The 22,346-nt window shown below is 45.0% G+C and overlaps 1 protein-coding gene across 2 annotated transcripts in view; it reads left to right on the forward strand.

The window, feature by feature from the left end:
• Positions 1-22,346, forward strand: part of LOC147610365 (alpha-amylase-like) — a 38,627-nt gene that overhangs the window by 4,198 nt on the left and 12,083 nt on the right. For both annotated transcript variants that reach the window (XM_086786028.1, XM_086786029.1), the window contains exons 3-4: positions 19,992-20,415; positions 22,129-22,217. In XM_086786028.1, coding sequence (XP_086642154.1) covers positions 19,992-20,415; positions 22,129-22,217 — 513 coding nt within the window. The remainder of the gene's footprint in view (positions 1-19,991; positions 20,416-22,128; positions 22,218-22,346) is intronic.

Raw genomic sequence — 22,346 nt, forward strand, 5'->3', positions numbered from 1 at the left:
GGCGGGCACACCCACAACAAAGGCCCTCACTCCCTACTTATAGATAGGAGATGACTGCTAACACCCCCTCTCAGCTCCTGGATGTGGAACCAACCCCAGTGAGCTGGAGTATTGACGGAGCATTTGTCACCATTTGGTCCCTTCACTAGTCTTGACCAGTGTTTCACACACTGAGCGGAACCAAGGTGTGAACGGGGATTTTCCACAGAAGAAAGCTACAGCATTTTACTGGCATGGTTTGGCCTGAAAGATGGCCATACAACATGAGTAGCATGGGATTTTATTCATCAAAGTGACTTATAATATTTATAAGTCACAGATCATTAATGACGGGCTGGACATATTATTATTTTGGGCATGGACAGGTGGACAAAAGGAGGCGCCTAGATGAAACTTGGGCATCAAGCGAGGAAAAAGCATAAAAGTTGATATTTTTGGACAAGCTTAGCTATTTTGGGCAAAAAGGGAAAAGAGCTGCAAATATAGCAACTTGACTTTATAAAAGGAAGGCTTTGGGACAACTTTGAGGCAGGCGCATCTCTCTGGAGCTTTCTCTCTCTCCTCTGCTGGCCGACTTGCTCCCTACCTCCTCCAGGGCTGGCCGACTTGCTCCTTACCCCCTACAGGGCTGGCCAACTTGCTCCTTACTCCCTACAGGGCTGGCCGACTTGCTCCTTGCCTTCTATAGAGGTGGTCGACTTCTTCCAGTGCAGCCTTAGAGCTGGTCGACTTCTTCCAGAGCAGCCACATGGCTGGCCGCCTTCTCCCAGAGCTTGATGGGGCTGGTCTGTTGGTGTTGGGACTCACACACTCACACACACAAACCTGCACATTAGGGTTAGGTGCAGGATGGAGAAGCTCACACGCAGAAATGAGAGAGAGAGAGAGAGAGCCAAAAGTGTGGTATCCACAAAATGCAAGTCAACCCATGCATGTGTGCCACATCCATATAATATAGAAGTACAAAATATTATATGTTAGAGTGTCCTTTCACACTTGATGTCCAAGGGGAAAAACCACATGGGAAAAAGTGCCCTTGGTTAAGCCCTGTTCACACATAGCACTACCATAAGTGAGCATATGCCTACAAATCCCCCCTGTAGTGGAAGTGTGAACCTGTATAAGGTAGCAGATCACTCTCTGTATGAGAGTAAGTCCAAAGCTTTGCGGAAAGCTTCAAACTTTTCTCAAGGTAAAGCCTTTGTGAATAGATCTGCAACATTATCCTGTGTAGGGCAGTAAGATAAACTGATTTCCCGTGCATGTAGCCTCTCTCTCACATAGTGATAATGAATCTCAATGTGCTTGGTACGTGCATGAAATATTGGATTTCGTGCCACGGTGCCACGGCCATAGCACTTTGGCTATCAGTGAGAATGGTGGTGGGTGTCTGCTGACACTCACAAAGTTTAGCCAATAGTCTCCTCAACCATACACAATCTACTGTAGCTGTGAAGACTGCCATGTACTCAGCCTCACAAGTAGATGTGGCAACAGTGGGTTGCTTTTTACTTAACCAAGATATGCATGAACTGCCAAGAAAAAAACAATTCCCACTGGTGGATTGCCTGGTATCATAATCACCAGCCCAATCTGAGTCACTGAATGCATAATGCTGCAAGCTGTCCTCCCTGGGATAGAACAAACCAAGATCCAGGGTATCCTTAAGATAGCGAAAAATGCGTTTGACTGCTTACCAATGCTTTGTGCCTGGGCTGTGCATGAATTTCCTCAACAAAGACACCCCAAAAGATATGTCTGGCCTCGTGTTACAGAAGTAAATGAGGCATCCCACTGCCTGGCAAAAGGCTCTCCAATATCATGCATAGTAAGCCGTACACCTGGTTCTACCGGAGTAGAAATGGGCTTACATTCATCCATGTGAAACCTTTTTAGCAAACTTTTTATTTACTTAGTTTGCTGCATAACAATGCCATCATCTGTATGAATAAACTGTATGCCGAGATAGTAGTGTAAAGGCCCCAAATCTGACACATCAAATTCAGCTTTCAAATCAGCTTTGAAATCTGAAATTTGTGCTTTGCTAGTACCTGTAATGAGCATGTCATCTACATACAAGATGACTATGAGAATATCGGCATCGGTTTTCTTCACATACAATGTGCTTTTAGCTGGACTATTCACATAACCTTGGCTGGTTAGATGAGCATGTATCTTATCATACCAAGCTCTTGGAGCTTGGTGGCTGGTTAGATGAGCATGTATCTTATGATTTATCATACCAAGCTCTTGGAGCTGGTTAGATGAGCACGTATCTTATCATACCAAGCTCTTGGAGCTTGCTTTAACCCATACCATGCTTTGTGTAACCTGCATACTTTATGTTCCTCACCAAGAACTACAAAACCAATGGGCTGATTTACATATACATCCTCCTGTAAATCCCCATTTAAGAATGCAGTTTTGATGTCCAATTGATGCACTTTCCATCCTTTATGTGCAGCCAATGCAATCACTGATCTTATTGTGGTCATTCTCGAAGTAGGAGCAAAAGTCTCTTCATAATCTATTCCCTTTTTCTGGGAGTAGCCTTTAGCCACATGTCTTGCTTTGTACCTGTCAATAGTACCATCAGACTTTCTTTTGACTTTGTACACCCACTTTGTTCCAATGACATGCTTGCCTTTATGCAATTCCACAAGATCCCATGTATTGTTCTTCATGATAGAAGAAATTTCAGCTTGCATAGCTTGCAACCAATGCTCATTCTCATGTGCTTCTTCATAAGAAGAAGGCTCTTCTGAATCAAAGAGACCACCCATTGCTAATGCAGACTCCCCACGATGTATATTCAAAGCATGGCTGGAACTAGCCCTTGTTCTACCTGTGAGTGGAGCTGCAAGTTTGCTTTCTTGCAAAGTTTTCAGCAACCATCTTGGCACTGACTTGGCTGTGTCTATGGCTGTTTGCTCTTCCCTGACAAGATCTTCCACTTCTTCCATAGAAGGGGGCTGAATGAGGATTTTCTTGTGTAGGGGCTGGCTGATCTGAATCCCCCCTAATTGCAATGGGTAAAAGTCCATTAAACATGTCCTGTATGCATGTATCATTGCTTTTATACAAGCTGTACATGGGCTGTTCTGAATTTTCAGCAAATACCACATCTCTACTTACAAAAATCCTTCTTGTAGTTGGATTATAAAGACGGTAACAAAAATGCATTTCATTGCTTTGTCATCTAGCTTTGTTTGGAGTTGTTCTGGCACATGTGCATATGCCAAACACCCAAATGTACGCATATAATCCACTGTTGGCTTTCGGCTATACCAAGCCTCAAATGGTGTTATGGTTTTCAAAGCTTTTGTTGGACACCTGTTCAACACATGAGTTGCACACATTATAGCTTCCATCCAAAATTTATGAGGCAACTTTTGTGCTCTCACCATGCATCTTGCCATCTCCATGAGAGATCTATTTTTCCTTTCAGCTACACCATTCTGGTGCGGTGTATAAGGCACAGTACATTGGTGTTTGATGCCCTTTTGAAGCATATAATCCTTGAATGCATTTGACATGTATTCTCCACCTCTATCTGAGCGGAGTGTTTGGACTTTACATCCACACATATTTTCAGCCATTGCTACAAAGTGTCGAAAGCATGTAAACACATCTGCTTTCGCTTTCAAGGGGTAAGCCCAAGCAAACCTGGAGTAGTCATCAATGAATGTGACGAAGTAAAGATGCCCCCCTATGGATGGTGTCCGCATTGGACCACATACATCACTATGTATGAGCTGTAATTTACTTTCAGCTCTAACAGCTCCATCTTTGGGGAATGGTTTTCATTGCATCTTTCCCAAAATACACCCCTCACATATATGTCTTGGTGGAGACTCGAGAGGCGGCATATTATCAACCATATGATGCTTCTGCAAAAGCATCAAACTCCGAAAATTTACATGCCCAAAACGAGCATGCCATAGCTCTGCATCATGCATAGCAGGAGTGTGGGCAGCCACTGTATTTGCATCATAAGTACGCTTGTCATAGTTGTCCAGCTTATACAAGCCTTTGTATCGTGTTCCAGAAGTGACTATTTCATAACCTTTTGATGGGTCTTTTACCAAACACTTCTCGTCTTCAAATTCAACCTTTAAACCTTGGTCGTTTATGGCTGAGACGGAGAGCAGATTTTTCTTTATCCGTGGAACATAATATACATTTTTCATACAAATATTGGCACCATTGGCTGCAATAAGTATGACATTGCCAATTCCCTTTACTGGATATGTGGTATGATCTGCACATGATACAGTGCGGCCATTTGAAGCATAAACCAAGTGCTGAAATACATCTTTGCATGAAGTGATGTGGCTCGAAGCACCACTATCAAAATACCATGATGCATTCTGTCTGTCAGATGCAATGCAAGACATATCAGTGTCTGAAGCACTTGATGTGCCACTAGTGCATGTGACCAAAAAAGTGTACTCTTCTTGGATTACATTAGCTGATTGCTGTGCTTTGTCATCAGAAGAGTCTGCTACTGCATTGCTTGTTTCTTTCCTTTTCTCTTTTGCAATCCGCTTCCTACATTCACTGATGTAGTGTCCAGGCTTATGGCAGTAGTGACATTTGCCCTTCTTTTTGGGCTTGTTTGCATCCCTTTTGTCAGACTTTTCACCACCAGAAGAGGGCTGTCCATGACCAGCCTTGCTAGACTGTTGTCCCCCATGCTTAAAGCTCTTTGCTTTACCCTTTTCCTTGGCTGTAAATGCCTTGTCTCCACCACGGTTGCTCGATAAGTTTGCTCTTGTTTGCTCTTCCTGTAAGAGTAAACCCACGAGCTCTTCAAAAGTGACGGGATCATCACCTCCTCTCATTGAGAGGTTGAGAGAGGTGTGAAAGCCCAAGTAGGAAGCGGTAAAGAATGAAGAGTGTTGGTGACCATCTGTCTGTCTGGGATAACCTCATCAATGTTGAGCAATTGTTCCTGCAAATCTTTCATTTTGGTGAGATGATCTGCCATGGAGTCACCCTTATCCATAGAAAGAAGATCCAATTGCCTCTTCAAGCAGGCAACTCTTGCCTCGTTGCGTACCTGATACATTGCTTCCAATGTGTCCCATGCAAGCTTCGATGTCTTGCAAGAACGAATGTGCGGAATAATAGTCCTTTTCACTGAAAGGGCTATCAATGACATGGCATGTGCATCTCTAGAGTCCCATCTCTTCTGCTCTTATGTGGGAGCAGTTTCTACATCAGGAGCTCTTTGAGCATCTCCCCTTTGAGGCGTGGCTGGCTGTATGGTAAGTGGGCGTGTGTCATCACCACACACGATGCCCCAAAGCCCTTTGGCTACCAGCAAATTACGGATCATGAAACTCCAGAGGGAGTAGTTAGATCCATCCAACTTGTCCTCCTAGGTGAGCACACCAAATACATCTGTAGCATTCTGTGCCATGTCAACAAAATATACCTGCAAGCAAACCTAGCACCAATGTGCACTGCCAGGCAACCAAATGTCTTGTGCAAATGTATGCCTGCAAACCAAAGCAAGTGTAAACCTGCACCAAATTGTCCAGTTACACACAATGTGTATACATACGCGACAAATCACAGTTGTAATGCCCAATTACATGCTCCAATCTGAAAATCCCCAATTTTTATGCACTCCAATGGCTTCAATGTGCATTTAATTGGCCAATTTTCACAAAAGCTCCAAATTTCTGCAAATGAAAGAGGTTCAATTTGCTGATTTTGACCTCAATTTTGAAAACCCCCAAATTGCAATTTTTCAATTTGGCCTCAAATTGAGAAATCCCCCAAATTGCACCTGCAACTTTTCTTTGAATCTGACCTGCACAGAAGTGTCTGCAAAATTTGAATATTTTAATGCATATTTTCACTCACATGGAAAGTGCTTGCAGGCGAGTGCAGTACGGATGGCAGGGACTTCTCTTGCAGGCGTCAGTCCAGGTCCAGATGTGTTGCTTTGCTTGTAGGCGGCAGGCAAGCGTAGGCAGAGGCGGGCTTCCAACGCAGGTTGAGGTGTGGTGCCATCGGGGGTCTGAGCAGCAGGGAGCCGTCAGAGCTGCACCAGAGAGTCGACGGGCCAGAGTGGACAGGCCAGGCGGAGGCGGCGATGGGCGCGAACAGCGGTAGGCACACGGCGAGCACGGATGGGGCAGGCGTTAGGCGTGGAGTAGACAGGCGCAAACGTTGACCGGACAGCAGCGAGAGTCGCCGTAGTTGCAGGGTCGACGAGGAGCTGGCGCAGGGTCGATGGCGGCGCACAACGCTGACGGGACAGGCGGAGGTGGGGCGGCGCCAGGGACCCGGCGGCGGAGGAGGGCTGCTAACTAACGCAGCTGGTCGGGCTGGGCGTAGGCGGCTTGCTGTGCACTACGAGCGCCGACGGGGCTGGGCGTTGGTGGCCCACAGCGCACTAGTAGCGCCGGCGCAGCTGGGCGGTGGCGGCGAGACGAGGACCTGAAGCCGCCGGGGCTGAGTGACGGCGGCGGGCTGGGCGGCGAAAACCAGTGAACGCCCTAGAGCTCAGTTTTCGACAGAATTTTGCCGGGTTTGCTCCAGAATCTCCATGGGCAGAATTCCAGGGCCAGCAACTTGGCTCTGATACCAATTGTTGGTGTTGGACTCACACACTCACACACATAAACCTGCACATTAGGGTTAGGTGCAGGACGGAGAAGCTCACACACAGAAATGAGAGAGAGAGAGAGAGAAGAAGAAGAAGAAGAAGAATATATTATCGTCCTCGAGAGGCCGAAAAACGGCCCATGGGACCCCCACGAAGTAAGTACAAAAGCTGTAAACAAAGCCTCCTCCTTTCATGGGAGGGAAAAAAAAAAGGACTAGTGTGTGGCCAATTGCGTTACAAGGTAGTCACGCTGCTTGAGAATTTTGATGAAGTATATGCCAAGGGCAGCAAGTTGGCCATGCGAGAGCAAATTCACTAAGTCGGTGTATCCTTCTAAAGTGGTGCTGAAATCTCTCGTTATGTGCTGATATTGTGGGCATGTTAAAAGAACATGCTCCTCTGTCTCCACTGCTCCCAGACTACATAGCCGGCATAATCTTTTCTCTCTCGAGACACCGCTCCATGCTCCTCTCTCAATCTCGAGAGTGTGACCGGGTGCGGATGAGCGCAAGACCTCGCCTGGCATTAGCAGGAATGGGTGTGCTTATGTATTTCTAAGCATTATCTTCTTCTTGTGAGTATGTGACCCAGTGGTTTGGATTAATGTGCGAACAGTAGTATTCATATTAGCCCTTTTTTCTGCTGATTGCCATTGGCAATGTAGTGCTTCCAATAATGCTTGGTGGAATGCTATCTCGTCTTCTTTGTCTGGTGATGTACCTAGGTACGAGGCTACACCCCATCTTTGGAACCAGCCCTTGATGTCATGCATCCATCCTGATGATAGCATCTTACTTTTGTTTGTCTTTTGTGGTCTCTTACTTGCTTCCCATGCTTTCCTCGGTAGTCTCTCTACCTTCATGGATTTGACCTTCCTTATGTACTTAAAAACCCTTTCAAGTGCTCGGAGCTCAATGGGTCTGCTGCTTGTTTCAAGGAGTAATATAGAGTAAGGAGTGATAATTTTGACTCCCAAGTGTCTTCTAAGGAATGCCTTTTGCATTTTCTCAATGTCATTCCATGTTGATGGAGAGATACTGCCACCCCATACCTCAACTCCATAGAGCACCGTTTGTAAGACATATGCATCGAATAATATGCGCCTAATGTGCCATCTCTTGGTGTTACTGCTGCTGCAATCATTCTCAAAGTGGTAATATTTCCCCCACCCAGCATCAATCCTTCTTTGTACACAGTGATTCCACCTGTGATTTGCCGGGACATCAACTCCCAGATACTTGAATGACTGCACCATCTCAATTTGCTGTCCATTATACAGAATGCATGGATAGTTGGTAGGCTGAATTGTTTTCACTACCATCATTTTAGTTTTGGTGACATTGACTGCTAGGCCACTTTCCTTACAAAACTCATGGAGCATGTGCATCATCCGCTGCATGTTTTCTGCTGTGTGAGAAAAAAATACTACATCATCTGCATATAGTAGCAGTAATATAGTGTATCCAAAAATTTGAGGGGCATCTTTCAGTTCAGCAGGCTCTGTTTCCCTGACCAACTCTTCCAATCTATCAATGCATAGGCCAAACAAAGTTGGTGACAGAGGGCAGCCCTGTTTGACACCCATATTGCTGTAAAAAGAGGTTGACATTCCATTTGTGCCTTTGAGTTGACAGACCACCTTCTCATAGAGTTTATAGACTGCCACCCTTAGGTCATTTGGCACCCCTAAGTGCACCATTCTCTCCCATAGGTTGTTCTTTGGCACGGTGTCAAATGCTTTCTTAAAATCTACAAAGCAGCAAAAGAGGGGTTTTCCTTGTAAACGGCTCTCCTCCATCAGAACCCGTATTGTGACCAAGTGATCTACTGTGTTATGGTCTCTCCAGAACCTAGCTTGTCCAATGGCTCTCTTCTCATTCATTTCTGCCCATAAGCTGAGTTTGCTCTCAACAATTGTACTAAATAGCTTGGCCATAGTGGATCCAACCATAATGGTTCTGTAGTTGGTGAGTTGGTTCTTATCTCCCCCTTTATAGATAGGCTTTATCCAATTCTCTTGCCATTCTGGTGGGAAACTGTTGACAATTGCATCATTCAATAGAAGAGCAATACATTCTCTTGTATACTCATTTGTCCACTTGAGTAGCTTAGCCTTGAGGTGTAATATGTCAGCGGCCTTCCCGTTAGCCATTTTCTTCAAGCCTTCATTCACAGCCTCTAGTGAGAAAACATCTGGGCTATTAAGGTGGACTGCATTTGTGACCATAGGTGGGGCATGTGGGTGCATATATAATTGCTTGACATACTTGAGCATTTCTTCCTCCGTGAAGTCTCCCATGATATCCTTTGCTTTCCCTTTGGTGCCCTCCATGCACCTCTTGGATTTTTGGCAAATTCAATGGCATCTTGCCACTCTTTTTCTAGAATGTATGCCCTCTTTTTCTTTCGGGTGAGTGCATGGAAGTGCTTATCTGCTTCCCTGCGTGCGTCACTATTCTGCATATTTTTTATCCTCAGCCTAGCTTCTTTGCATTCATCATCGAACCATTTATTTTGTGGCAGCTCCTTGCTGCATTTCTTCTTACTCTTTTTTTGTCCTAATAATGTATGTGCCACCGATAGTAGAGCTCCTTGTACCTCAGTCCAGCTCAGCCTATGTATTCCTCTTAGTGATGCATCAATATTTTCAGCATATTGCTCCCTCTTGTCATTGTCAATACAAAAAGACCAACCTACTGTAGTAGGTGTTTGCATTTTTGTCATGTATGGGATATTCACCTTGAGGTATAGGGGAGCATGATCCGATTCTGGGTAGAGAGAGAGAGAGAGAGAGAGAGAGAGAGAGAGAGCCAAAAGTGTGGTATCCACAAAATGCAAGTCAACCCTTGCATGTGTGCCACATCCATATAATATAGAAGTACAAAATATTATATGTTAAGAGTGTCCTTTCACACTTGATGTCCAAGGGGAAAAACCACATGGAAAAAAGTGCCCTTGGTTAAGCCTTGTTCACACATAGCATTACCATAAGTGAGCATATGCCTACATGGTCGACTTGTCTATGGGCTGATTTGTGGACTGTTTATGGTGCTGTTTTTGGGCTGATTTGAGAGCTCTTCTGGGATTGTTTATGGCTCTATTTTGGGGCTGATTTGGCACGGAACTCGGGGCTGATTTGGGCTTCGTACCGGGCTGTTTTATGGATAGTTTATGGGCTGATTATGGGACTGTTTTGAAACAGTCTACGGATCGCTTTTGGGTGCTGTGTTTGTATCTTGACTCTGGATAGATATCAGGGCAAGAGATTTGTGCTGATGCTTTGTGGAAAATCCGATACTGGATGCACCCGCACCTTGGTATCTTGTAAAAACTTCTATGTGAATAAAGTTGTTCCTATGGGGGGGCGGCCGTTCCAGCTCAGTGCGGTGTTATTGTATTATTTATGGTTCTTCTGCTGTGTTATCATGCTCTGTCTCTGGTATTTGAAGTGTTGGTCTATTATTATTGTTATGGGTGCCCTGGTGAACCATATGGCTTGGGCATGCATATGGATTATAGGGGTGGTGCCCTTATGTAGTTTAATGGCATGGCAAGATGTTTTGTGGCTATGTATGCTGCTTCTTTATTTTTGTAGGTGCTTAAAGCTACTTTTGGAATTATGGATATTTGAGACACAGTTGGCTCTTGTGCCTGTGTCTATTGATTATCTGGCTTATGGATTTATGGATATTTGAGACACTGTTGGCTCTTGTGCTTGTGTCTAGTTATTATCCGGTTTATGGATTTATGGATATTTGGGACACAGTTGGCCCTTGTGCCTGTGTCTAGTTATTATCTGGCTTATGGAATTATGGATTTTTGGGACACAGTTGGCTCTTGTGCTTGTGTTTGGTTATTATTAGAGTTGTTGACTCAAGATATGGATAAAGTTTCTTTCTTGATACGGTTGGCTCTTGTGCCCATATCTAGTGCCGGATCATGGATCTGGATTTATGGCTTTAATGTTGGAACTATGAAATATCATGGATTGGCAGTGCATCTGCTATACTTCAGGATATCTCAGTGGTATCAGATTTATACAGTTGCAGCTTTATAAGACGGAGGGATGTCACCATTTGGTTCCTTCACCAGTCTTGACCAATGTTTCACACACTGAGGAGAACCAAGGTGTGAACGGGGATTTTCCACAGAAGAAAGCTACAACATTTTACTGGCATGGTTTGGCCTGAAAGATGGCCATGCAGCATAAGCAGCATGGGATTTTATTCATCAAAGTGACTTATAATATTTATAAGTCACATATCATTAATGATGAGTTGGACATATTATTATTTTGGGCATGGACAGGTGGACAAAAGGAGGCGCCTAGATGAAACTTGGACATCAAGCCAGGAAAAAGCATAAAAGTTGATCTTTTTGGGCTAAAACTTGGAGTACAAGCCAAAGAAAGCATAAAGTTGATATTTTTGGGCTAAAACTTGGAGTACAAGCCAAGAAAAGCTAAAAAGTTCATATTTTTGGACAAGCTCAGCTATTTTGGGCAAAAAGGGAAAAGTGCTGCAAATATAGTAACTCGACTTTATAAAAGGAAGGCTTTGGGGCAGTTTTGAGGCAGGGGCATCTCTCTGGAGCTTTCTCTCTCTCCTGTGCTGGCCGACTTGCTCCCTACCTCCTACAGGGCTGGCCGACTTGCTCCTTACCCCCTACAGGGCTGGCTGACTTGTTCCTTGCCTTTTATAGCGGTGGTCGATTTCTTCTAGTGCAGCCTTAGAGCTAGTTGACTTCTTCCAGAGCAGCCACATGGCTGCCGCTTTCTCCCAGAGCTTGATGGGGTTGGTTGACTTGTTTATGGGCTGATTTATGGACTGTTTATGGTGCTGTTTTTGGGCTGATTTGAGAGCTCTTCTGAGATTGTTTATGGCTCTGTTTTGGGGCTGATTTGGCATGGAACTCGGGGCTGTTTTGGGCTCCGTACCGGGCTGTTTTATGGACAGTTTATGGGCTGATTATGAGCTGATTATGGGACTGTTTTGAAACAGTCTATGGATGGCTTTTGGGTGCTGTGTTTGCATCTTGGCTTTGGATAGATATCCAGGCAAGAGATTTGTGCTTATGCTTTGTGGAAAATCCGGTGTTGTATGCACCTGCACCTTGGTATCTTGTAAAAACTATAAAGAAGTTCCTAGGGGGGGCTGGCCGCTCCGGCTCAGTGCGGTGTTATTGTATTATTTATGGTTCTTCTGTTGTGTTATCATGCTCTGTCTTTGGTATTTGAAGTTCTGGTCTATTATTATTATTCCAGGTGTTTCTCCCCAACTTCTGACAGCATCTGTTGAGGTAGAGGCTTCGTGAAGAGGTCCGCCGCATTGTCCTCCGTCGAACAATAGATAAGCAGGATGTCTCCAGCCAAAATCTTCTCACGAACAAAACGATATTGTATCTCTATGTGTTTGGTCTTGGCATGGAAGACCGGGTTCTAAGCAATAGCTATACAGCTCTGGTTGTCGTATTGGATGACCGTGGGTTCCTTCTGTGGAAACCCAATCTCGCCAAGTAACCTCCGCAACCACAACACCTCACAAGCAGTCCGATACTCTACCTCAGTAGAAGACAAGGCAATAGTTGGCTGCCGGCATCTTGCTTCTCCAAGAAATAGCTCCTGAGCCAAGGGTAAAACCGTAGCTTGATGTAGATCTTCTCATGTCTGGATCCCCTCCCCAACCAAAGTCACTCCAACCTTGGAGACTGACTTAGTCCTTTGTTTCCCCTCCAGTGTCATAGAAGAGTTCAAGATCCTTCGCACTCTACAGATTCTGCAAGATCCGCAATCTTGCGTCCCAATGAGTCTTCAAAGGTGTCTGCATAAATGACCTCAACAGCCCCACTGGAAAACTCAAGTCCAATCTGGTGTTCAGCAACCAAATCAATGAACCAACAAGCTTCCGATACAAAGAGACATCAATCTACTCATCACAAGGATCATGTATTGTAAGTTTGGTATTCGGGTCCATCGGAGATGAAATAGGCTTGCAGTTCTCCATCCCAAAGGCCTCCAGCAACTCATGAACATACCGCTCTGCTCTGGAGTCTTTGCAGTTGGCTGAGGAATCAGCACTTTTCTCAGTACTCAGTTGAGGACACTTTCTCCAATAGTGACCCTTCTTGCCACAATGGTTATAGGTCTGCTCGGCCTTTGAAGCATCACGCTCTGAGTCGGGCTTCTTCTCATAAGACTTCGCCGGTGAAGATCCTTTGTCCTTGTTGTTGTTGTTGTTGCGGCGAGTCAAAGCCATAGCGCTAATGCTAGAGCATAGTAGTACATAAATGCATCACCAGAAATGCATGGCAAAGATCGTGTGGACATCAACTGCATCAAATCAAGAGGCATCGCATAATACCCCCCTGAAGTCAAGTACCAAATGCCAAGTTGAACTGCATGTAATCCACATCAATGCTCTGTAATTGCATTAGTGATAAGCATAAGAAGAGGTAGCAGATATACGCATGTGTAAAGGCAACAGGATCTAGAAGTCATGCGTGTGAGACATGCAATGTAAGCTGCAAGAGTGAAACTCATCAACGGAGGATCCGATGAGGAAAAATCAGCAATGGTAGGGCTGATAAAAGAAAAAATTCAGCAATAGGAAAAGCTGAACATGGGGAGAAAAAGTGGGGGCTCGAGGCGGGCATCAGCCAATGCTATGAGAGGATAGGTAAACTCTCAGCGATGCCATGATCAGTGGCGTGTATGGCAAGTGTAAAGATGCATAATCCCACAATGAATAATATACATGTGACATGTCAAAACCATGAGGGCAAGCCAACACTGGCCAAGTGTGTAAAAGGGTGAGAAAGTGACAATGTACATTGTAGAAACAATCCCACTGCAAGGGATAATAGCATAAAAGGCATCTCCAGTAGACATCACACCGTCTAGCATAGACAAGCATAAGGGTCAACAAGCATAAGTGACCATGAGGCATCACCAACTGCATGTGGGCAAGTAAAATCCCCCCCTGAAATGCATCTGCCAGACAATGCATACCAAGGAGTACTGACTAAAGAGCATAGTCATCAAAAGCAACGGCATCGTAAGACATCTCTGCAGGTGATGAAGATGTAAGGGTCAAGGCTGACACACGTGTAGCCAAATTGGCCCGATCTGCACCTGTGGAAGAAGATGCCAGCTTCTTCTTTTTTTCACTCTCAATACGCTTCTTGCATTTCTCTATGGTGTGCCCTGTTTTCTTGCAATAATTATAGCACTTTTTCTTTTCAGGCTTGTCCTCTGTCTTGGGAGGATCCGATGGGCTAGGTTTAGGCCCAGATCTATTCCCACGAAAGGGAGCAGCCATTGCTGACTCAACATACATCATGTTGTTCCTGTTGGAACGAGATTGCTCTTCATTGAGCAAGAGAGTCACAAGGTTGTCAAAAGTGACCGCATTAGGTGCATTGCCAGCCAACAACCGCAAAGTGGTGCCAAATGTTTAATAAGAGTCAGGCAAATTACGCAAAACTATCTGACCAAGATAGCCATCTTCAAGCATGCGGTCAGTCTCAAGCTTTGCCCCGAAGGTAAGCTACACGAGCCTCATTGCGACCTGAATACAACACCGCCAAGGTATCCCAGGCACCCTTTGCAGTGGTGCAGGAACGAATGTGCGGAATGATATGCCTGCGGCACGAGAGAGCAATCAATGCATGGGCTTGAGCATCCCTGGCATCCTAAGTACGCTGCTGCTGAGTAGGAAGAAGACGAGGAGGTGGACCTGCAGGAGGATGAGCGGGAATCACTTCACCTTTTGTTGGAGCAGGTGCAAGAGGACGCTCGTCAGTGCCATCCACATATAGCTATACATTCTTGGCAACCAATACATGACGCATCATATAAGCCCACATAGGGTAGTTATCCCCATTGAGCTTGTCCTCTTGAGATAGCATTCCAAAGAGGTCATTATTACTGTTAGCCATGATAACACAGCAAATCTGTCACAAGTCACCACGAGTAGGCAATGCCCAGCAAAACCGTAAAAATGTGGGAGATAAATAGCAGGATAATCAATGGACTGAAAGGGAACTCCTTCACCAGGAGAAATACATATGCATGTCCCAAATCTGCAAGTGTACTGCACAAATCTGTCAAAGTGTCCACAATGGCATACATATACTGCAGCAAACTACAAATGTATACATGTGCCGTGAAAAACACGATCAACTAACACCCGTAAAAGCTGCAAGTGCGCAAATCTTGGCAAAATCAAAGGTAAATTGGTCGAATGCTCCAAAACTGGGTTCAATGTAGAAAAGCCCTAATTTTTAGGCAGCCAATTAGACCAAATCTGAATCGGGTCTGCACCTGTAAATCTGCTAATGCGATTGTCACCTGTACCAAATGCTGTAATGCCCCAAAAAATTGGGGGAAATGCCCCAATGCCAAGTAGATGTGCCTGTAATACCCAAAATGCCTGCAAATAGTGCCAATTTCTGCAGAATCCTCGATTTTTGCATACATAAATGGGCAAATCTCATGGAAATCGATTCTAGGAAGGAGCAATGTGACAAATGTGAGCTTAATTTTGAAAAGCCCCAAATTTGGCTAACACAAATCTGCTCAATGTTTTGATTTCTTTTGAGAAAATGCCCAATGCCCAAATGTCAGGGTATACTTCCCGTAAAGCACCTTTACTTGTAAATCCCTTCAACAAACCTGTAAATCTGGCCAATTTCTGCAAAAAAATCCCCAAAACTGAGTACAATGTACTGTAATGTCTGTGAAATCAAAAGGAAAAGGACCAAAAGCTGCAAATTTTGGCTTAATGTTGAATTGTCCCAAAATTTAGCAGGTAAAATGGGCCAATTTCAATGATTTTGAAGTGGAAAAATGTTTGCAGAAGGTCAAAATCGGCAGGTAGGTTTAGGGCAGCGTTGATATAGGGCGCACAGGGTAGGGCGGCAGCAGATCTGGGGCTGGCAGCACAAATCTGAGGCAAGGCGGCACAGATCTGGTGAAGTGTAGGTACCGACAGGCGGCGCTGGGCAGCGAGGGCGGTGTGAGGGGCGGTGCTTCGACGCAGGTACAGTCGACAGGCAGCGCGGACTTGACAGGCGCCGAACAACGACGGATCTAAAGGCGGTGACGACTCACGGCGGCAGCGGCTGTGAGGGCGACGGTAGAGGCGGCGCACAGCACATATCTGACAGGCGTCGGCGGCGGTACAGGCAGTACAGCAACGTACATGCGGCGTCGTACAATAGCAGGTCGTGAGCAGTGTACGGACGGATTGTTGTAGTAAGTACGGGTAGTACAGGTCGCCAACAGAAGGGGAGAGAAAACACGACTGTTAAATTTAATTTAAAAAAAAAAAAGAGAGAGAGAGTGTGGCGTGTAAAGTGTGCAATAGACTGAAGCACAAGGCTGAAGGGCAGCAGGTGGGTAAACCCTAACCCTAATATTGGGGGATAGCAGGGTGTAACCCTAACCCTAACCAGGCTGTGATACCAATGTTGGGTAGGAGGGAAGCTAGCCTGCACACGCGCGCGCACACACACTTTTTTTTTTTGTAAAACCAGTTGAAATTGCATTATATCATAAATGTACAAAAGGGTTTGACATCAAGAGGATGTCTAAACCCTAGAACTCAAAAACAACAGTAAAAAAGTTCTATGCAAGAACAGGGCAGTGCTCAAGAAAAGAGCCTATGCCCTATCCATCAGAAACAGTAAAAGAAAAGCTGAACACAAGAAACATCCAAATCTTCCTCATGTACGGCATCATATAAGGACTGCCGCAAAGAGGCTCGGAAGAACTCATAAGGGTGCTGAAGGGGTGAATTCAGATATGCATGATTTCGTTGTAGCCAGAGGGTCCATAAGGCCCAGTATCTGATCCAATGGGAAAAAAGAGAATACTGTGACAAAGAAGTTGATAACGTGCCAAACATCCAGAAAAACCTGTAGAACCTGTGTGCAGGAAATCTGAGAGATAAAAAATAGGAGATCTTATCCAGAAGGTCTCTGGAATATGAACAAGACCACAATAAATGCGGAATACTCTCAGTAGTATGATGACATCTTGGACAAAGAGGAGAGGCAATCCTTCTTTGAGCCAATTTCACTCCCACTGGAAAAATACCGACAATGCATCTCTAAAGAAAGAGTCTCTGCTTCAATGGCATTTTCAACTTCCATATCAATGTCAATTTTCCTTTCCACCAAGCTAAAGACTTATCCAGATGCCAAAGAGAATTAGCATGATGAGCAATCCATGGAGGAGGTAATATCAATCGATAAGCCTGTATAGAAGTCAATAGATGCAAAGGCTGAGAGGATAATCTTGAACTTGAAGACTGAAGAAGATGCCAATCTTGAAGCCTGTCTCTTACATCCAATGTTGGAATCGGAATGAAAGGGTGTAAGAGATCTGCAATAGCTTTCCATATAGATCTATGATGCATCCCAAGATTGTATTGTTGGCATGCTGCCGTAAAAGAAAGAAATTGCCCTCGAGTATCTACCACGTCGTCAATGAACCGGATGCCCAACTTCATAAGATTGTAAGCTCTGATTGGTTGTTGTATAGCAAGGGGAGAGTAAAAAACAGCACTCCAATGTATGCTTTCCATTCGAAGCGAGGAAGCTATAGAAGCAGGATGGGGAGACCATTTGATGCGAGAGAGTACTTTCTTCCAATCCTGAATCAAGGAAGTAGAAAATGGACACACACACACACACACACACACACAACACACACACACACACACACACAACCTCAAGCACAGAGAAACGTGAGTACTGGAAAAGTTGTACTCAATAATGATATGAAATGAAAGTACAAGTGAGTACTAAAAGGCCTAGGGCTAAGTGCCCAACACACATAAGTGTGTTCACACGGGAAAAAAACTGTGTCCAGTCACAGGGAAAAAGTGCCCGTGAGGAAGCTGGGTTCACACCTGAACTAGCCGGGAGTAGACATGACCAACAGATTCATCACTCGCATCTGCACTTCCAAGGAAATCCTCTTCATGGGTGATACCTTGTTATACAAAGAAGCCAAGTGCTGCCAGATCCCTCAAGCCAGCGTCGTGTGTTTGATGTGATTGATCACTTGGGGTGTGCAATTAAGGAAGATGAAAGAACGCAACGGGCATCGACACGATTCCACAATTGTGCCTGAGCCTCCCACTCTTTCCTAGTAGAAGGTAAAAGCTCACCCTCCTCCAACTCTGGCCATGAAACTCCAACCACAATGAAATCAGCCAAATCATAATACTCCAAGATAGACTCCATCATTACCTTCCGGATTGGCATAGTTGGTCCCGTCCAACGCTCTTTCCTAGCAGAAGGTAAAAGCTCACCCTCCTCCAACTCTGGCCATGGAACTCCAACCACAATGAAATCAGCCAAATGATAAGACTCCAAGACAGACTCCATCATTACCTTCCAGATGCCATAGTTGGTCCTGTCCAACTCTCGATCCATTGGGAATGTCGGGAGGGTGGGGATCCTCACATGCTTCTCAGCCATCTCGGGGATTCACAAGGTCTTGTGAAGGGAGGGTGGGTCGGAAAAAAAACGAAGAAGATGCTGCAATTGCTATGCAAGGTGGCTGTCCAACAATGATGGCCACCTTTCACCTACTTCTCCATGTCCTGAACAGCCCATAAATTCTCCAATCACCACCAAAAAACAACAAACCCTCAAGCTCTCACTGTCTCCAAGCTTCAAGCCACTTGGGGCTCTGATACCATGTCGGAATGCACACTGGAAATGAGACAAACTGCTGTGAGAGAGAAAATGCAGAAGTGTAGAGAGAGAGTTGTATAAACTCTGCTATATACAAAAATCAGGTACAGATATGATACAACCATGTGGGGGGTCAAGGCCCACTATATATATGGGCTGGGGCTGCAGTCGGTCCTGTCTAAAACAGGCCGCAGCCCCAAGACAAGCCCACGACTGGAAAATATCCAGTCAGCCAGCATACACAAGTCGGCCAGCAAAAGAAAATGGGCCCTCCACCTGAGCAGCCAAACAAACAGGCCGAAAGGGCAAACTCAGCACCCCCCATGACTGGAAAATCTGAGAAAAATATGGAACATGAGAAAAATGGAGAAACACCTACACAGGTGGGCACACCCACAACAATGGCCCTAATTGTAATATGTACAGACAGGAGATGACTGCTAACAATACCCACAGCAACGAAGTACACAGAACTCAGCACTCCAAGACTCCTCTCGAGCACTTTCCAATGAAGCGAGGCACCAGGACCAATCAGCCCCCTCTCAAATCCGAGAGAGAAAGAGGCTGGACAGCAGCAAAATAGTCCACCAAAACTCACCGGAAACACTCAACTGGAGGGAGTGGAAGCGGGGGAAGAAGCAGAGATGTTGGGGCTGCTCGTCGGGATCCACCACACGCGAAGAAACACCTCCAGGAGCTGTCCTGACTGTAAAAACAGCAGCAGCCACTACACCGGGACTTGCACCTTGTCACCTTGCACGGGTTGCATGGGGAGGAGCACCTCCAGTAAATAAACGCTGATGTGAAGATGCTGAAAACGCAGGCCAGCAGAGAAGAAGACACAGCTGCCTTCTGTAGCCAGAAATGCAGCCAGCAGAGAAGAAGACACAGCCGCCTTCAGGAGCCAGAACGCAGCCAGAGGGAAGGTTCACAATTGCAAAGAAGAGTGCAGACGGGTACCTAAGTGACTGATACCATGTTGGAGTATGCACAGGCAGAAGCATAGACAATACAAGAGAGAGCGGGAGCAAAGGAGATGAGAGCTTGTGGACAAGATCACCTTTTATAATAGCATGAAGCTTTACAATGGCAATAGCCAGCAAGGGAAAAGTGTTGCATTGTGCTTGGATGGGATACAAGAAGTGAATAATAGGGAGGCCCCTTTTATAGTGATGTGAGGAACTGGTCGACTGCTCCTAGAGCTGGCCGACAGCCCACGACCTACTGTAAAAGGGAAAAATAGGATAAAACCTAATAAATAGGTATTCCCCAAAATACACAGAGATGCACAATTTCTAACACAAATGTCCCATGTGGTGACCACCACAACAATGCATAGGTCTTCCTGTGTGGCTGGGTCTGCTGAATGAAGTTAGGTGGTGAAATCTAGGCAGCATAGAGAAATCTGGAAATAACCCCAGGATGGTAACCCACCACTGGAGCAAGGGAACACTTGTTGCATGTGCCAAATTTGTTTTACATGATTTTCAAACTCCCCAGTATGCCAACCAATCGTGCGTAGGTTGTCATGGTATTCACAAGATTAAAGTTTGTATATCTCAGCTGTTGACAACAATCTTGGCCTGTGCGCAGAAAATTACTATCTAACACACTATCTTTGAGTTCTAATTTTATTAAGGTAATACTGCTATGCTATTTGCAGGTTACTTACCAAGTCAACTATACAATCTAAACGACTCAAAATATGGCACAAAGGCACAATTAGAGGAACTTATTGATGTTCTACATATGAATGGAATCTGTTGCATTGCAGACATTGTCATAAACCATCGTAGTGGATGGAGACAAGATTCTGGTGGGCATTGGAATGTGTTTGAGGGGGGGACAAAAGATGAAAGGCTGGATTGGGGTCCTTGGGCTGTTGTAGACAATGATGCTTATGACAGTGGAGGTAAAGGACATCATGATACTGGTGAAAGCTATGGAGCTGCTCCAGACCTAGACCATACAAATAAGCGTGTGCAGGATGAACTCACCGATTGGATGAACTGGATGAAGGCTGACATTGGGTTTGATGGTTGGAGATTTGATTTTGTGAAAGGATATGCACCAAAATTTACAAAACTGTAAGCCTTACATTATCTGCTTCTATTGGACTTTTATTAAAGGAGATGTTGCGCTCATGTAAAGACATTAATAATGTGATGAACAAGATAATTTTGAAATGGGTGTTGTGATCCTGTGCAAACTGGACAGATCCCGTCCCAAACATGGAGTGTATGAGAATGACCTCCCGAATATGCTGCAAAGCAGGCCGTAGTGGAAGTCTGAACCATTTCACTAGCTTGTAAACATGCCACCTTCCAAAATATGCCATGCTGAAGGCAACCAGCTTCCAAGCTGTGTTTGATAACAGTGATTTCACCTGGGCGGAAGCTCTGACTGTCTTCTTCCAGCCCTAAGTAACTTAATAGGAACCCTGATGCAGATCACCAACAAAGATAGAGAGAAGAGAGAGAGAGAGAGTTGTATTTTCAGTATATTCATATGTTACAAAAGATGTATATGCTCTATACAAATATGTGGCCTTCAGCCTTTCCAAAAGGGTAACCTAATGCCTATCTATGACCTGCCCTCAAGGGAGGATCAGATGCTAACAAATGATCTTTGCTTAGCCTTTTATAGGCTCCCATCATGCACAGAACCTGGACCTGCTGTTGGCCAGCAGCAAAGGACACAACTCGACTTTATCTGCAAGTCTCTGTTGGCCAGCAGCAAAAGACACAAGCCGACAGCTGTCTTGTTCTTCCAATTGTTCTTCTGCATGCTCTCGAGCCCTGCTAATCCACACACTGGCAGTTATCTACCTTCACTACGTACACATCCTAGCTTCCTCTAGCATACGACCTCCATGTTAGAAGTTACTGGTTAGACATCAAGAAGACAGCGTTCCCCATTACGAGTTTGTGGTCATGCTCTTCGGTTTGACAAACGCCTTGGTGACATTTAACCGCATGATGATGTGTGTTTTTGTTGACATCTATGTCACAGGCAGTGGTGTGTGAACATCGTAGGATAGCCAGGGCACTTTTTACTCTCCTTAAGAGGGGTTTTTTCCCCGTGCACAAGAACATACCCTTAGCCACTTAGTGTGTGTTACCTTATCATGCTACTTTCATTTTGGTACACTTAAAATTATCGAGTTACGTGCCTCTCCTACTTTGAAGCTCTTACGACTGTGTGTTGCTGCTGCTCTCCTCTCTACCTAACATTTGGTATCAGAGTAGAGGCTATAGTCATTGGGATTCAAGTTCCTCTTTAGAAGTTCCGTGGGCAAGGAGTCATGGAGCTCGCTTCACTTTGGCACTTGCTTCCTCTTTGGGAATCTCCAGCAGAGGGCTCTAAAGGGCCTTGCTAGGCCCCTACTAAAGAAGCATAAGCTCCATCTTGGAGCTTGCCCGCCCATCAGGACCATGACCGCCTCCTCCGCCAACAGCTCTAGCCCCTAGTCAATTTCTCAATTTTGCCAACTCCGCCTCCCTGCGCCCTAGCAGCACCAATTAGCTGGCTGAGCCGCCAGTTCCGCCTGCAGGCTGGGAAGTCAAGAAGCAAAGCGGTGGAGGTTGTATCTGCAGAGTGAAGAAGACACCAAAGGAACAAATTGGAGTAAACTTTTTGTATGCATATTTTGAGAATCTGAATTGCTTTCAAATTCCTTTCAAAACATATTTATAATCTTGCAAAGGTGGACATTTTTCTTTAGCTTTGTTGGTTCGTCTTGTTTGGCTCAAGCTTTTGCCTGATTTGTAATTTGAGACGGTGAGGATCAATCTTGGCAGGTACTGTGAGCGGACTGACCCAACATTTTCGGTGGGAGAGCTCTGGACAAGCATGAAGTATGAAGATGGCCATGTTGCTTATGATCAAAGTAAGTTTTCAATTTTAAGATGTCAGCACATTGCTCTAGAGAAAAGGTGTACTACAAACATAGCATCTTAGTTTTCTGAATTTGAAAGCAGAAGCACATCTTGTTTCAATTCATTTTGTGTGTTTTCTT

Source organism: Cibotium barometz, chromosome 49 (assembly GCF_041138505.1).
Source record: "Cibotium barometz isolate CiBa-2024 chromosome 49, ASM4113850v1, whole genome shotgun sequence".
In the NCBI taxonomy this organism is placed as follows: domain Eukaryota; kingdom Viridiplantae; phylum Streptophyta; class Polypodiopsida; order Cyatheales; family Cibotiaceae; genus Cibotium; species Cibotium barometz.